General features: G+C 51.8%; 1 protein-coding gene across 3 annotated transcripts in view; it reads left to right on the plus strand.

The window, feature by feature from the left end:
• braf (B-Raf proto-oncogene, serine/threonine kinase) overlaps positions 1 to 16,199 on the plus strand; it is a 159,909-nt gene that overhangs the window by 123,488 nt on the left and 20,222 nt on the right. For all 3 annotated transcript variants that reach the window (XM_038780232.1, XM_038780233.1, XM_038780235.1), the window contains 4 exons: positions 253 to 299; positions 2,478 to 2,596; positions 7,730 to 7,861; positions 12,001 to 12,135. In XM_038780232.1, the coding sequence (XP_038636160.1) occupies positions 253 to 299; positions 2,478 to 2,596; positions 7,730 to 7,861; positions 12,001 to 12,135 (433 nt within the window). The remainder of the gene's footprint in view (positions 1 to 252; positions 300 to 2,477; positions 2,597 to 7,729; positions 7,862 to 12,000; positions 12,136 to 16,199) is intronic.

Here is a 16,199-nt window from a genome sequence, read left to right on the forward strand (position 1 = left end):
CTGCAGCGCACCTACACCCAGGGATTTTCCGACGGTGTGGGGCTGCCACGATGGGAAACCTCATTGGCCAGCTGGCGGGATGGAGAATCTGCCCAGGAGCTGTGGGGCTTTTCATACCAAACCAACCTCTGACTGAAATGCCCTGTGCGCATTGAGGGCCTTTACCATTCTGGAGGCCAGTCTTCTGCCTTGTATTGAAGGTGATTACTGACATTGAAAATTTGGGTTAATAATGACTGTTCTTTGTCACAGCTACCTACATGCAAAGTCCATTATCCACAGAGATCTGAAGAGTAATAGTATCCTTTCATACTTTGAGTGTGAGCAGTGAGGTTGGCTTTTGACTGCTAATGAGTAAATTCTTCCTGCTTTCAGCAAGGTTCCAAAGTTAACCTCTCCACCCTCTGCGCCGCTCCCATCGTCTGTCCCTTCCCTCTCCCATTGTCTGTGCCCCTCCCTCTCCCACCCTCTGCGCCCCTCCCTCTCCCATCGTCTGCGTCCCTCCCTGTCCCATCGTCTGTGCCCCTCCCTGTCCCATCGTCTGTGCCCCTCCCTGTCCCATCATCTGTGCCCCTCCCTGTCCCATCGTCTGTGCCCCTCCCTGTCCCATCGTCTGCACCCCTCCCTCTCCCACCCTCTGCACCCCTCCCTCTCCCACCCTCTGTGCCCCTCCCTCTCCCATCGTCTGCGCCCCTCCCTCTCCCATCGTCTGCGCCCCTCCCTCTCCCATCGTCTGCGCCCCTCCCTCTCCCATCGTCTGCGCCCCTCCCTCTCCCATCGTCTGCGCCCCTCCCTCTCCCATCGTCTGCGCCCCTCCCTCTCCCATCGTCTGCGCCCCTCCCTCTCCCATCGTCTGCGTCCCTCCCTCTCCCATCGTCTGCGCCCCTCCCTCTCCATCGTCTGCGCCCCTCCCTCTCCCATCGTCTGCGCTCCTCCGTCTCCCATCGTCTGTACCCCTCCGTCTCCCATCATCTGCGCCCCTCCCCCTCCCTGAGTCTGCCCCGCTCCCAATCCCCCTCCCTGAGTCTGCCCCGCTCCCCCTCCCTGTGTCTGCCCTGCTCCCCCTCCTCTTCCCCCTCCCTGAGTCTGTCCCGCTCCCCCTCCCTGTGTCTGCCCCGCTCCCCCTCCCCCTCCCTGAGTCTGCCTCGCTCCCACTCCCCCTCCCTGTGTCTGCCCCGCTCCCCCTCCCCCTGTGCTGCCCCGCTCCCCCTCCATGTCTGCCCGCTCCCCTCCATGTCTGCCCGCTCCCCCTCCCCCTCCCTGTGTCTGCCCCGCTCCCACTCCCCATCCCTGTGTCTGCCCCGCTCCCTCTCCCCCTCCCTGAGTCTGCCATGCTCCCCCTCCCTGTGTCTGCCCCGCTCCCGTTCCCCCTCCGTGTCTGCCCGCTCCCCCTCCCTGTGTCTGCCCCGCTCCCGTTCCCCCTCCCTGTGTCTGCCCGCTCCCCCTCCCTGTGTCTGCCCCGCTCCCCCTCCCTGTGTCTGCCCCGCTCCCCCTCCCTGTGTCTGCCCCGCTCCCTCTCCCTCTCCCTGAGTCTGCCCCGCTCCCCCTCCCCCTCCCTGTGTCTGCCCCGCTCCCCCTCCCCCTCCCTGAGTCTGCCATGCTCCCCCTCTCTGTGTCTACCCCGCTCCCTCTCAAGTCATCGGTCCCGCTCCCCCTCCTTGTATCTACCCCGCTCCCCTTCTCGGTGTCTACCCTGCTCCTTCTCCTGGTGTCTGCCTCACTCCCCCTCCCAGTTTCTGCTCCCCTCCCTCCAACTATATTTCTGTGCTAATATATTCTCCGGTATCTTTAATATTTAATCGGTTTGGTAACTGCAGCCTTCAAAAATCAATCATCTTCTGCCGATGTCCAGACCTTTGTGCTGCTCCCTGAGGCACACCACTGCCTTCCCTTAGCTCACTGCCGCAACTCTGGCCCACCCTGTACCCAGGCCACTACAGCCCCTTACATACCACCTGCCTCGGGTTTCACATCCGGTTGTGGCAATCTGTCATACATCTTCCGAAAATCCATAGATACACCATCCACTGCATTCCTTTAGTCCTGTATTCAGAGAAATCAGTGAAGTGAGTTAACAGTTCCATGCTGACTGCCAGCTCTGACCTCGGGCTTTTTAAATAACCACTGAGTTCATCCACAGTATTTTGCTTTTGCAAAGTGACCGTTGCTGGGTTTTGCTCACTTTCACAGTTTTAGCTGGTGGGTGAAGATGATGGAAAAGGACTCTTTCTTTAGCACTTCAAGCATATTTTTTTCTGTTTTCTCCACCTTTATGCTGATTAAATTGTGAAATGTCCTCAGACTTCGACATTTAAACTGCTGTTTAAATCAGCTGGGGCATAATTGCTTTCAATTTGAAAAGACAGTTGGATCGGGATGCAAAATGTCACACCTTTTGTTCTCCCAGCTGGGTTTTGGGAGTAGAAGTGTTTATTATGCAGACTTCTTGTCTCTCAGTTCCTTAACTCCAATCAAAGATATTTTTCTGCATGAAGACCTAACGGTGAAGATTGGGGATTTTGGCTTGGCAACAGTGAAATCGCGGTGGAGCGGGTCCCACCAATTTGAACAGTTGTCTGGTTCTATCCTATGGATGGTGAGTACCTCAAGTTGGCAATTACAATATTAGTGCTGAGAGGGGAGAACCATGCGTGGTATTACCCTGACTGTACACTTTCAGTTAAGTCAGTGCCTGTATCACACATTCATAACCAGGTGATTAAATACATTTTAACATAATTTAATGGCCACACAGGCTGATTTATACAAGATCGATCCCAGACGTCAAAACCCATTCCTATCGCCCAGTTTTCACCTGTACAACCAAGGTCACCAAAGTCAAATCCTTCAGTCCGACAAACGCCTGTGTTACGCACTGAATGAAAATCCTAATGGTTGTTGGGCGGCACGGTGGCACAGTGGTTAGAACTGCTGCCTCACAGCGCCAGGGACCTGGGTTCAATTCCAGCCTTGGGTCACTGTCTGTGTGGAATTTGCCTGTTCTCCCCATGTCTGCATGAGTTTCCTCCGGATTCTCCGGTTTCCAAAAGGGCGGCAAGATAGCACAGTGGTTAGCACAGTTGCTTTACAGCTCCAGGGTTACAGGGTCCCAGGTTCGATTCCCAGCTTGGGTCACCGTCTGTGTGGGGTCTGAACATTCTCCCCGTTTGTGCGTGGGTTTCCTCTGGGTGCTCCGGTTTCCTCCCACAGTCCAAAGATGTGTTAGGTGGATTGGCCATGATAAATTGCTCTCAATGTCCGAAAAAGGTTAGTTGGGGTTACTGGGATAGGGTGGAGGTTTGGGCTTGGGTAGGATGCTTTTTCCAAGGGCTTGTGCAGACTCAATGGGCTGAATGGCCTCCTTCTGCACTGTAAATTCTATGATTCTACATGCATTTTAAGTGGATTGGCCATGCTAAATTGCCCTTAGTATTCAAAAAAGATGTGTAGGTTAGGTTAAGTAATTACTGGGATAAGATGGTGAAGTGAGCATGTGTGGAATACTCTTTCAGAGGGTCGGTGCAGACTCGATGGGCTGAATGGCCTCCTTCTGCACTGTGGGGATTCTATGAAAATGTTCAAATTTATGGGGATTCAACCTAGGGATTATACTGGGATTTTGAAAAGGGAGCTTGGGATGGGAGGGGTCCTTGCAGGGGGTAGGGTGGGGGGTTGGAAATGTGTAAATTTCTGTTCTTACAATTCCATATGTGGACTTTGAAAATGTGGTGGGAATCAGGAATTTCTCCTGAGAGCCTGAGGAATAGAATGGGCAGGCCTGAGGTAAGTGATTAGAAATCAGAGGCTCTTCTGCTCCTCCAGTTGCACAGTCGGCCAGGACTCCTGCACAAATCGCTGCAGAAATCTGCACCCACTGTAGTGCACCACTTGTCTTAACTAAAGTTTCAGTCGACAAAGCCACCGACACAATCTCTTCCCTTCCTCCCTCCAATCAACCCGCCCTCCACCTCGAGGCTATCTTTTACTATAATAAACACAGAAAATGCAGGATAAACTCAGCGGTTCTGTCGACATCTGGGACCCTGGCGCTGTGAAGCCACAGTGTTAACCACTGTGCTACCGTGCTGCCAAGTTCTCCCCATGCCTGCGTGGGTTTCCTCCTAGTGCTCCGGTTTCCTCAACAGTCCAAAGATGTGCAGGTTAGGTGGATTGGCCATGCTAAGATAGCCCCTTAGTGTTGAAAGATTAGTTGGGGTTATGGGGATAGGGCAGGGGAGTGCGTCTAGGTAGGGGTGCTCTTTGAAAATGAAAATCGCTTATTGTCACGAATAGGCTTCAAATGAAGTTACTGTGAAAAGCCCCTAGTCGCCACATTCCGGCGCCTGTTCGGGGAGGCTGGTACGGGAATCGAACCGTGCTGCTGGCCTGCTTGGTCTGCTTTCAAAGCCAGCGATTTAGCCCTGTGCTAAACAGCCCCATTTTGGAGGGTCGGTGCAGACTCTATGGGTTGAATAGCTTCCTTCTGCACTGTAGGCATTCTATGGAATTTGCAGTCACAATCCCCCATTAACACCCTTCATTCCCTTAGATCAGGTACCAGAGGGCTGACAAAGAGTCTGACACCTCAGGGAAGGTGAAGATTGGAAGAGGACTTAAAACAAGTGTATGCCAAATGCAGCCCAATTGATTTTTCAAGTGCACCATGTTCTCCTGTACTGAATTTCCAGAAGGCCACTGATACAGTTTTTCACCCCATCCGGAGACACCTTGGTATTTTTACTGTACCCATTTGGCCCACTCAAAGACAAAAGAGGGAATTTATGCGTTGAGTCAGAGGAAATGGGTGAGATTCTTAATGAGTACTTTGCATCAGTATTCACCAAGGAGAGGGACAGGACAGATGTTGAGGCTAGGGATGGATGTTTAAATACTCTAGGTCAAGTCGGCATAAGGAAGGGGGAGGTTTTGGGTATTCTAAAAGGCATTAAGGTGGACAAGTGCCCAGGTCTGGATGGAATCTATCCCAGATTACTGAGGGAAGCGAGGGACGAAATAGCTGGGGCCTTAACATATATCTTTGCAGCATCCTTGAGCACAGGTGAGGTCCCGGAGGACTGGAGAATTGCTAATGTTGTCCCTTTGTTTAAGAAGGGTAGCAGGGATAATCCAGGGAATTATAGACCTGTGAGCTTGACGTCAGTGGCAGGCAAACTGTTGGAGAAGATACTGAGGGATAGGATCTATTCACATTTGGAAGAAAATAGACTTATCAGTGATAGGCAGCATGGTTTTGGGCAGGGAAGGTCATGTCTTACAAACCTAATAGAATTTTTTGAGGAAGTGACAAAGTTAATTGATGAGGGAAGGGCTGTAGATGTCATATACATGGACTTTAGTAAGGCGTTTGATAAAGATTCCCATGGCAGGTTGATGGAAAAAGTAAAGTCGTATGGTGTTCAGGGTGTACTAGCTAGATGGATAAAGAACTGGCTGGGCAACAGGAGACAGAGAGTACTGGTGGAAGGGAGTGTCTCAAAATGGAGAAAGGTGACTAGTGGTGTTCCACAGGGACCCGTACTCAGACCACTGTTGTTTGTGATATACATAAATGACCTGGAGGAAGGTATAGGTGGTCTGATTAGCAAGTTTGCAGATGATACTAAGATTGGTGGAGTTGCAGATAGCGAGGAGGACTGTCAGAGAATACGGAAAAATATAGATAGATTGGAGAGTTACATAGAACATAGAACAGCACAGAACAGGCCCTTTGGCCCTCGATGTTGTGCCGAGCCATGATCACCCTACTCAAACCCACGTATCCACCCTATACCCGTAACCCAACCTTACTTTTTAGGACACTACGGGCAATTTAGCATGGCCAATCCACCTAACCCGCACATCTTTGGACTGTGGGAGGAAACCGGAGCACCCGGAGGAAACCCACGCACACATGGGAAGGACGTGCAGACTCCGCACAGACAGTGACCCAGCCGGGAATCGAACCTGGGACCCTGGAGCTGTGAAGCATTTATGCTAACCACCATGCTACCGTGCTGGGCAGAGAAATGGCAGATGGAGTTCAATCCAGGCAAATGCGAGGTGATGCATTTTGGAAGATCAAATTCAAGAGTGGACTATATGGTCAATGGAAGAATACTGGGGAAAATTGATGTACAGAGAGATCTGGGAGTTCAGGTCCATTGTACCCTGAAGGTGGCAATGCAGGTTGATAGAGTGGTCAAGAAGGCATACAGCATGCTTGCCTTCATCGGACGGGGTATTGAGTACAAGAGGCGGCAGGTCATGTTACAGTTGTATAGGACTTGGTTAGGCCACATTTGGAATACTATGTGCAATTCTGGTCGCCACATTACCAGAAGGATGTGGCTGCTTTAGAGAGGGTGCAGAGGAGGTTCACCAGGATGTTGCCTGGTATGGAGGGTGCTAGCTATGAAGAAAGGTTGAGTAGATTAGGATTGTTTTCATTGGAAAGATGGAGGTTGAAGGGGGACCTGATTGAGGTCTACAAAATTATGAGGGGTATGGACAGGGTGGATAGCAACAAGCTTTTTCCAAGAGTGGGGGTGTCAGTTACAAGGGATCACGATTTCAAAGTGAGAGGGGGAAAGTTTAAGGGAGATGTGCGTGGAAAGTTTTTTACGCAGAGGGTGGTGGGTGCCTGGAACGCTTTACCAGCGGAGGTGGTAGAGGCGGGCACGATAGCATCATTTAAGAGGCATCTAGACGGGTATAAACGGGCGGGAACAGAGGGAAGTAGACCTTGGAAAATAGGAGACAGGTTTAGATAAAGGATCTGGATCGGCGCAGGCTGGGAGGGCCGAAGGGCCTGTTCCTGTGCTGTAATTTTCTTTGTTCTTTGATGTGCGTGGAAAGTTTTTTACGCAGAGGGTGGTGGGTGCCTGGAACGCTTTGCCAGCGGAGGTGGTAGAGGCAGGCACGATAGCATCATTTAAGATGCATCTAGACAGATATATGAACGGGCGGGGAACAGAGGGAAGTAGACCTTGGAAAATAGGAGACAGGTTTAGATAAGGATCTGGTTCGGCGCAGGCTGGGAGGGCCGAAGGGCCTGTTCCTGTGCTGTAATTTTCTTTGTTCTTTGTATTACCACTCTCTTTGGCGGTTGCATTATGAAATCTTTGTCGTTCAATCCTCTGAGCCTCTTGTCCTATCACAAAACTACTCCCTTGTTTTTCCTGCCAGCCTCGCCACCCCCTCCTCATTTCTACTGGGTTTATAATCTCACACTTTTTTGTCCTTCGGTTCTGATGGACGGTCATCATCCTGAAAGGTTAGCTCTGTTTCTCTCTCCACAGATGCTGTCTGACTTCCACGTTTCTCTCGTGCTTTTTGTTTTTATTTCGGATTTCCAACATCTGCAGCATTTTGCTTTTTGTTGATAGCCACAACTCCCATCCAGCTAATTTACAAGCTTCTGCTTTTCTGTAGATTTTGGCTCGTGGGCTGAATGGCTTGTCTTGTGTGTGAGGCTACTTCACCATCTACCACTCCCAATGAGGAGTGAGAGCCAGAGGAGTGCACCTGGAAACTACATGTTCAGTGCCTGGATAGAGGCTGGGGTGAAGGCCGGCTGTTTCTGAAGCTGTCCTTTCCGGAAGCTCGGAATCTTTCACTGAGCTGCCTGTCCCTCGGTGCAATGGGTGACTGGGACTGTGCAGAGGGATCTGACTTCTACCAGTAGACCTGGTGCTCACTCTGTCTAATCTAACCTTTGCCTTTTTTGTAGGCGCCTGAGGTGATCCGAATGCAAGACAAAAACCCCTACAGTTTTCAGTCTGATGTCTATGCGTTTGGGGTGGTTCTTTATGAGTTAATGAGTGGGCAGTTACCTTACTCAAACATCAATAACAGAGATCAGGTGAGTAAACACTAACTACTGCAAAACTACATAATTTGATTTACTCTTATAATGACAATAATGTTCACCGTTAGAATATTATCACTGACAATGGGATAGATTCTTATTAATCAGTGTCCATCAAACGCTCTCAGGACAGGAAAAACCCCATTCAGTACAGAGGGCGCGATTCTCTGGCCTCATGCTTTCGCTCAAGCGAAACGAGGCCTGTGAATAGCGGGAGAGACCATAAACGAGATCCGCAGCAGTTTGCAATGCAACCGGCCTGCTCCCCAGGCCAAATTGGGATTAGCGAGAATTATCACGACTTGAGCCCAATTTCCATACAATTGACGAGAGCCACCCCATATCCCTCCCATCATTCAGCAGCCTCCCCAGGTGTTTCCCCAGGATGCATATCTGAGGTGGAGGCAGCACCTGCTTACGGGATGGGTGGCTTTCAATGCCCCTGACTGGTGTCCTCTGGGGCCGGAGGGCCCCGGCTCACTTGTTGATGGCACATATCCCGTGTGCTGACCTCGAGATGTAGCCTCATCAGAGGGGCGGAGCTCTGTGGAGCTGGGGCCACCATCCCCACTCCATGGGATGGGTCCGTGTTGGCACTCGGCACCCCCTCATCCCGGTTAGGGCCCTGGGGTCGGAGGGGCAGCTGGTTCGAGCCCCGGTTGCCCCTGCATTATCTGGCTCTGCCAGCCCTGATGGTTCCCCATAGTCTGCGCCATCATGTCGACGTTCTCAGCGATGCTGCTCCGTGACTGGGACATGCTCTGCAGCGCCTCAGCAATGCCCATCTGTGACTGGGACAAGCTCCGCAGTGCCTCGGCCATTGCTAGCTGAGAACGGGACATATCCCACAAAACCTCATGGGTCGGTCTGGTACTGGGTGACATACCCCAGCGAGTCAGACATTCTGCTGAGACCCTCAGCCATGAACGTCACCAGCTGAGCGACGTCTTGGGCACCTTCACTAATGGTGCTGATGCTGTGCACCAGACTCTCCACTGTGGTCGCCACACTAATTGTCCGCTACATCACGCGTTGCTGGCACCATTTCCTGCGGCTGTAGCCTCTGGCACTCCTTCAAGCTGCTATGGAACAGCTGGTATGTCGCTGACCTCTCCCTCTGAATGTCCTGGCCACACCCTATCGTCTCGATCTACCCTGGGTACCTCTGTACCACAGGCTCAGCATCAGGCTGGGACCCAGCTGGGTCATGGGATCCAGCAGCCCTCCGACTGCTGTCTCACCTGGGGTTCCTGCCTCCACCTGATGTTGATCCTCAGCAGTGTGGTGCTCACCAGATTGTGCCCCAGAAGCTTGACCACAAAACATTTTCCTCCGAGGTGTGTGTATCTGCGCTGGTGGAAGATGAGGCTGACAGCTCTGCCGTGACTATAACAGTTGCATCCTCGGAGCTCTCCTACGAGGTGTTCTCCCCGGAGTCGGGAAAGGGGGCTGCCCGGGATAGGCCGGCGCCGTCGGCTGGTGGATCTGCGGGAGAATGAACATGTGGTCTGTGGGAGACGTGGACCAGTCAGTAAGGCAGTAACAACTCGGGTTTGCCAGGTTCCTCGGGTGGAGCCCGGTGGTTCTGCAGTGTCCACCAGCCTCCACGTGAGTGACCGATCTGTCCTCGGCCACACCAGTCACCTCCAGGGTCCGCTCCTTGAAGGAGTTGAAGATTCTTAAGTCCGGCACTCCACCACCAATCTGGGCTCTCCTGCCGATTGTGGGAGAGTTTTTCCTGCGGAGACACAGAGAGGGCAGCGTTAGCCACATATGTTGTTCCCAGTGGTCGGGTGTTGGGTTGAAGGGGGAAGAGGGGTGAAGGAAGGGTTGGGGGTTGGATGGGGGAGTTGGGGGGTAGTTGCTCCCTGCAGGGCATTGTGGGGGGCATTGGTGTCTAGTCATTCGTGCTGCCTGCTGTAGGTGGTGGACTTCCATACAGCACTGGAGGCCAGTCCTCCTGGTCACAATCCCTGAGTTCACAGTTGCTGCCACCATCCCAGGCAGCACTGGCTGACTCTCTTGGACCCTCGAGGGAACAGGACATCCCTTCTGGCCTCCACCGTGTCTAGGAGCCTCCCCAAGTCAGCAGCCTCGAATCTTGGGGCCAGTCTCCCCGGCACCATTGTTCCGGGCTGGCTGGCATTGGCTGAGCAAGTGCAGCTTAAGAGCTGCTTGACCTTGTTAGCGGGGGACTGGTGCGTGCGGTCCCAGCGAATCAGCTGGCGAGCCATCATCTGCGACAAGAAGCCCCTGAGGCCTCATTAAGTGGACCAATTATCATCGAATAGTGTTGCAGGCCTTGCTGGGCCGAGTGCAGAAAACTCTTGGCAATTCCCACTCGCTACCACACTTAGAAATGTTTCAGAGAATTCGCCCTGAGTAAAAATGCCTGGACATTGCATTTAACCCGTGCAATGATTGATGTGGACTGTGTAGAGGGAGCGCTACTCTATCTAACCCCGTGCTGCACCTGTCTCTGGAGTATTTGATGGGGACAGTGTAGAGGGAGCTTTACTCTGTATCTAACCCCGTGCTGGACCTGCCCTGGGAGCGTTTGATGCAGACAGTGTAGAGGGAGCTTTACTCTGTATCTAACCCCGTGCTGTACCTGTCCTGGGCATGTCTCATGGGGACAGTGTCGACGGAGCTTTACTCTGTATCTAACCCCGTGCTGTCCCTGTCTCTGGAGTATTTGATGGGGACAGTGTAGAGGGAGCTTTACTCTGTATCTAACCCCGTGCTGTCCCTGTCGCTGGAGTATTTGATGGGGACAGTGTAGAGGGAGCTTTACTCTGTATCTAACCCCATGCTGTACCTGCTTGGGAGTAATTGATGGGGGACAATTTAGAGGGAGTTTTACTCTGTTCCTGTCCCTGACCCACCACTGTGATATTTCTTCATTTTCCATCAAGAGGCAGCTGCCCTGGGTATGATTCTCGGTTCAGTGTTGCTGGCCTATCTCAGAGGCTGTGACTGCCCATTCATACTTTGTTACAGCCACTCCAATAGAGAGTGGAGACATATAAGCACAACTCATTTTGAACTGGATTAGAGAAGAGGGCAGCTTTATTCTGTCAAAGAGTGGACGGTAGCTTTATTCTGTGTCTGAAATCTAATCCTGTCCGTTCAACGTAATCTAATTCAAGCATCTGATAACATTGTTTAGCATGAAGTTCCCCTTTTGCTGTGTTACTTTGTTTAGTTGAAATAAATCGATAATATCGGACTGATTCATCAGGGGAGCAGGCTGAGTCCCTTGGGTCAGTTTTCGATGTGAAAGACACTCCAGAAAGCCATGGTATATCAGGGCTAGGAATGCGTCGTCACTGGGGCTAGGGTTGGGGAGAATAAGCAAGGCGAAATGACCATGTGTTCCGCCTCCCATCCTGCCTATCGATAGCCTCATCCCTGTGGGTGAATTTGCAGTATTTCAAAAAGCAACAATGATCCAGTTTTCCGGGTATCCTTTCGGAAAAGGATAGTACAGAGTCATACTTACAATATACATCAGTGGGCAGCACGGTAGCATGGTGGTTAGCATAAATGCTTCACAGCTCCAGGGTCCCAGGTTCGATTCCCGGCTGGGTCACTGTCTGTGCGGAGTCTGCACGTCCTCCCCGTGTGTGTGTGGGTTTACTCCGGGTGCTCCGGTTTCCTCCCACAGTCCAAAGATATGCGGGTTAGGTGGATTGGCCATGCTAAATTGCCCGTAGTGTCCTAAAGAGTAATGTTAAGGGGGGGTTGTTGGGTTACGGGTATAGGGTGGATACGTGGGTTTGAGTAGGGTGATCATTGCTCGGCACAACATCGAGGGCCGAAGGGTCTGTTCTGTGCTGTACTGTTCTATGTTCTATGTACCAAGTGCTCATACCACAAAATATTAGCCACTGGGTATCCCAGTATAACACAAATATTGTAAGTATAACTCGAGTGTCAACGTTCATCCATGATCCACCTTGTTCCATCGCTCCCTTCCTGCAACTCCAACTGAGGTAAAATATTAAGTAGAGTACTGAAACCGTTTTCAAATGTTCCAGTGATGTGTTGAGGCCTGCTGCGGGGCCTCCACCGTTCAAGTTTAATAATTTGCCGTTGGCTTGATATGCTTTCCCCTTCTGATTGGCTTTCAGATAATCTTCATGGTTGGCCGAGGTTATCTGACCCCTGACCTCAGTAAGGTGCGCAATAACTGTCCGAAAGCAATGAAGAGGTTAATGGCGGACTGTCTGAAAAAGAAGCGGGACGAACGCCCTCTGTTCCCTCAGGTAAGTATTAGACGTGGCTCCTCCTTCTCTACATCAGTAAGAGTGCTGTCACAGGAGCTGGAGAATAAGTTACTGGTCCCCTGAGCCTTGTAACGTTGGGGCTCTGAATGCAAAAATAAATGTTTTTTAAGTTGTCTAAGGCATTACAGGGCCATGCGATAGACTGGAGGGGGAATGCGATTGATTGGATTACTCCGTATAGATTGCTCTATAAAGAGCTGCTAGAGACTTGATGGGCTGAATGGCCTCCTTGATGCTTTAATAATTCTTTATCACTTATGGGGGTCACAGTTGGTGTATTATACACAGCTCATAGCACCTCATTCAGCAAAGAGACTTGACTTCAACAAAGGGAATTCAACAAAGAGGGTATGTAGTGTTTCCAGCAGCAAATCAAGGGGTTTGGTGGGGGAGAGGGGGACATAGACTGAGGATTATTACCAGAGGAGCTAGGGAAGAAATTAGCAGGACTATTTTCACATACAAAGTAGTCTGCTTTCGCACCTCCCGGTTTGGGGCCTGGATTCGCCATTGGATTGGTATTTGCAAAGGAGAAATGTAGACTGCTCTAGGACTAAGAACAACAGGCTGAATTATCAGCTGATCTATCGGTGAGTTGTGGCTATGAGAGGGGTAGGAATTCTTTAAGGGTTGCATTTGCTGAGACTGCAGTTGTGAGATTGTAGTGATTGCGCACAGAGTCTCGGTGCCATTGACATCGCGAAGAGCAATGTCCCAGATAGCTGCCTGAATTAAACCGGAGAGAAAATAACACAAAATACTGTCCCCAATCCCTCAAGCCTCTTCAACCGTGCCCTTCACCAACCATAACCCTGCCCTTCACCAACCATAACCCTGCCCTTCACCAACCATAACCCTCCCCGTCACCAACCATAACCCTGTCCTTCACCGACCATAACCCTGCCCTTCACCAACCATAACCCTCTCCTTCACCAACCATAACCCTCCCCTTCACCAACCATAGCCCTGTCCTTCACCAACCATAACCCTCCCCTTCACCAACCATAACCCTGCCCTTCACCAACCATAACCCTCCCCTTCACCGACCATAACCCCCCCTTCACCAACCATAACCCTCCCCGTCACCAACCATAACCCTGTCTTTCACTAACCATAACCCTCACCTTCACCAACCATAACCCTCTCCTTCACCGACCATAACCCTGACCTTCACCAACCATAACTCTCCCCTTCACCAACCATAACCCTGCCCTTCACCAACCATAGCCTTCTCCTTTACCAACCATAACCCTCTCCTTCACCAACCATAACCCTGCCCTTCACCAACCATAACCCTCCCCTTCACCGACCATAACCCTCCCCTTCACCGACCATAACCCTCCCCTTCACCGACCATAACCCTCCCCTTCACCGACCATAACCCTCCCCTTCACCAACCATAACCCTGTCCTACACCAACCATGATCCTGCCCTTCGCCAACCATAACCTTCCCCGTCACCAACCATAACCCTGTCCTTCACCAACCATAACCCTGTCCTTCACCAACCATAACCCTCCCCTTCACCGACCATAACCCCCCCTTCACCAACCATAACCCTCCCCTTCACCGACCATAACCCCCCCTTCACCAACCATAACCCTCCCCGTCACCAACCATAACCCTGTCTTTCACTAACCATAACCCTCACCTTCACCAACCATAACCCTCCCCTTCACCAACCATAACCCTGCCCTTCACCAACCATAACCCTCCCCTTCACCGACCATAACCCCCCCCCTTCACCAACCATAACCCTCCCCATCACCAACCATAACCCTGTCTTTCACTAACCATAACCCTCACCTTCACCAACCATAACCCTCTCCTTCACCGACCATAACCCTGACCTTCACCAACCATAACCCTCCCCTTCACCAACCATAACCCTGCCCTTCACCAACCATAACCCTCTCCTTCACCAACCATAACCCTGCCCTTCACCAACCATAACCCTCCCCTTCACCGACCATAACCCTCCCCTTCACCGACCATAACCCTCCCCTTCACCGACCATAACCCTCCCCTTCACCGACCATAACCCTCCCCTTCACCGACCATAACCCTCCCCTTCACCAACCATAACCCTGTCCTACACCAACCATGATCCTGCCCTTCGCCAACCATAACCTTCCCCGTCACCAACCATAACCCTGTCCTTCACCAACCATAACCCTGTCCTTCACCAACCATAACCCTGTCCTTCACCAACCATAACCCTGACCTTCACCGACCATAACCCTCTCCACCGACCATAACCCTGCCCTTCACCAACCATAACCCTGTCCTTCACCAACCATAACCCTGTCCTTCACCAACCATAACCCTCCCCTTCACCAACCATAACCCTCCCCTTCACCAACCATAACCCTCCCCTTCACCAACCATAACCCTGCCCTTCACCAACCATAGCCTTCTCCTTCACCAACCATATCCCTGCCCTTCACCAACCATAACCCTCTCCTTCACCAACCATAACCCTCTCCTTCACCAACCATAACCCTCTCCTTCACCAACCATAACCCTCTCCTTCACCAACCATAGCCCTCCCCTTCACCAACCATAACCCTGTCCTTCACCAACAATAACCCTCCCCTTCACCAACCATAACCCTCCCCTTCACCGACCATAACCCTCCCCTTCACCACCATAACCCTGTCCTACACCAACCATGATCCTGCCCTTCGCCAACCATAACCTTCCCCGTCACCAACCATAATCCTGTCCTTCACCAACCATAACCCTGTCCTTCACCAACCATAACCCTGTCCTTCACCAACCATAACCCTGACCTTCACCGACCATAACTATCTCCACCGACCATAACCCTGCCCTTCACCAACCATAACCCTGTCCTTCACCAACCATAACCCTGTCCTTCACCAACCATAAACCTCCCCTTCACCAACCATAACCCTCCCCTTCACCAACCATAACCCTGCCCATCACCAACCATAACCCACCCCTTCACCAACCATAACCCTGCCCTTCACCAACCATAACCCTGTCCTTCACCAACCATAACCCTCCCCTTCACCAATCATAACCCTGCCCTTCACCAACCATAACCCTGCCCTTCACCAACCATAACCCTGCCCTTCACCAACCATAACCCTCCCCTTCACCAACCATAACCCTCTCCTTCACCAACCATAACCCTCCCCTTTACCAACCATAACCCTCCCCTTTACCAACCATAATCCTCCCCTTCACCAACCATAACCCTGTCCTTCACCAACCATAACCCTCCCCTTCACCAACCATAACCCTGCCCTTCACCAACCATAACCCTCTCTTTCACCAACCATAACCCTCCCCTTAACCGACCATAACCCTCCCCTTCACCAACCATAACCCTCCCCTTCACCAACCATAACCCTCCCCTTCACCAACCATAACCCTGCCCTTCACCAACCATAACCCTCCCTTCACCAACCATATCCCTACCCTTCACCAACCATAACCCTGTCCTTCACCAACCATAACCCTCCCCATCGCCAACCATAACCCTGTCCTGCACCAACCATAACCCTGCCCTTCACCAACCATAACCCTGCCCTTCACCAACCATAACCCTCTCCTTCACCGACCATAACCCTGCCCTTTACCAACCATAACCCTGCCCTTCACCAACCATAACCCTCCCCTTCACCAACCATAACCCTGCCCTTCACCAACCATAACCCTCCCCTTCACCGACCATAACCCCCCCCTTCACCAACCATAACCCTCCCCTTCACCAACCATAACCCTGTCCTTCACAAACCATGACCCTGCCCTTCGCCAACCATAACCCTCCCCGTCACCAACCATAACCCTGTCCTTCACCAACCATAACCCTCCCCTTCACCAACCATAACCCTCCCCTTCACCAACCATAACCCTCCCCTTCACCAACCATAACCCTCTCATTCACCGACCATAACCCTGACCTTCACCAACCATAACCCTCCCCTTCACCGACCATAACCCCCCCCCCCTTCACCAACCATAACCCTCCCCGTCACCAACCATAACCCTGTCTTTCACTAACCATAACCCTCC

Source organism: Scyliorhinus canicula, chromosome 20 (genome assembly GCF_902713615.1).
Source record: "Scyliorhinus canicula chromosome 20, sScyCan1.1, whole genome shotgun sequence".
Classification (NCBI taxonomy): Eukaryota; Metazoa; Chordata; class Chondrichthyes; order Carcharhiniformes; family Scyliorhinidae; genus Scyliorhinus; species Scyliorhinus canicula.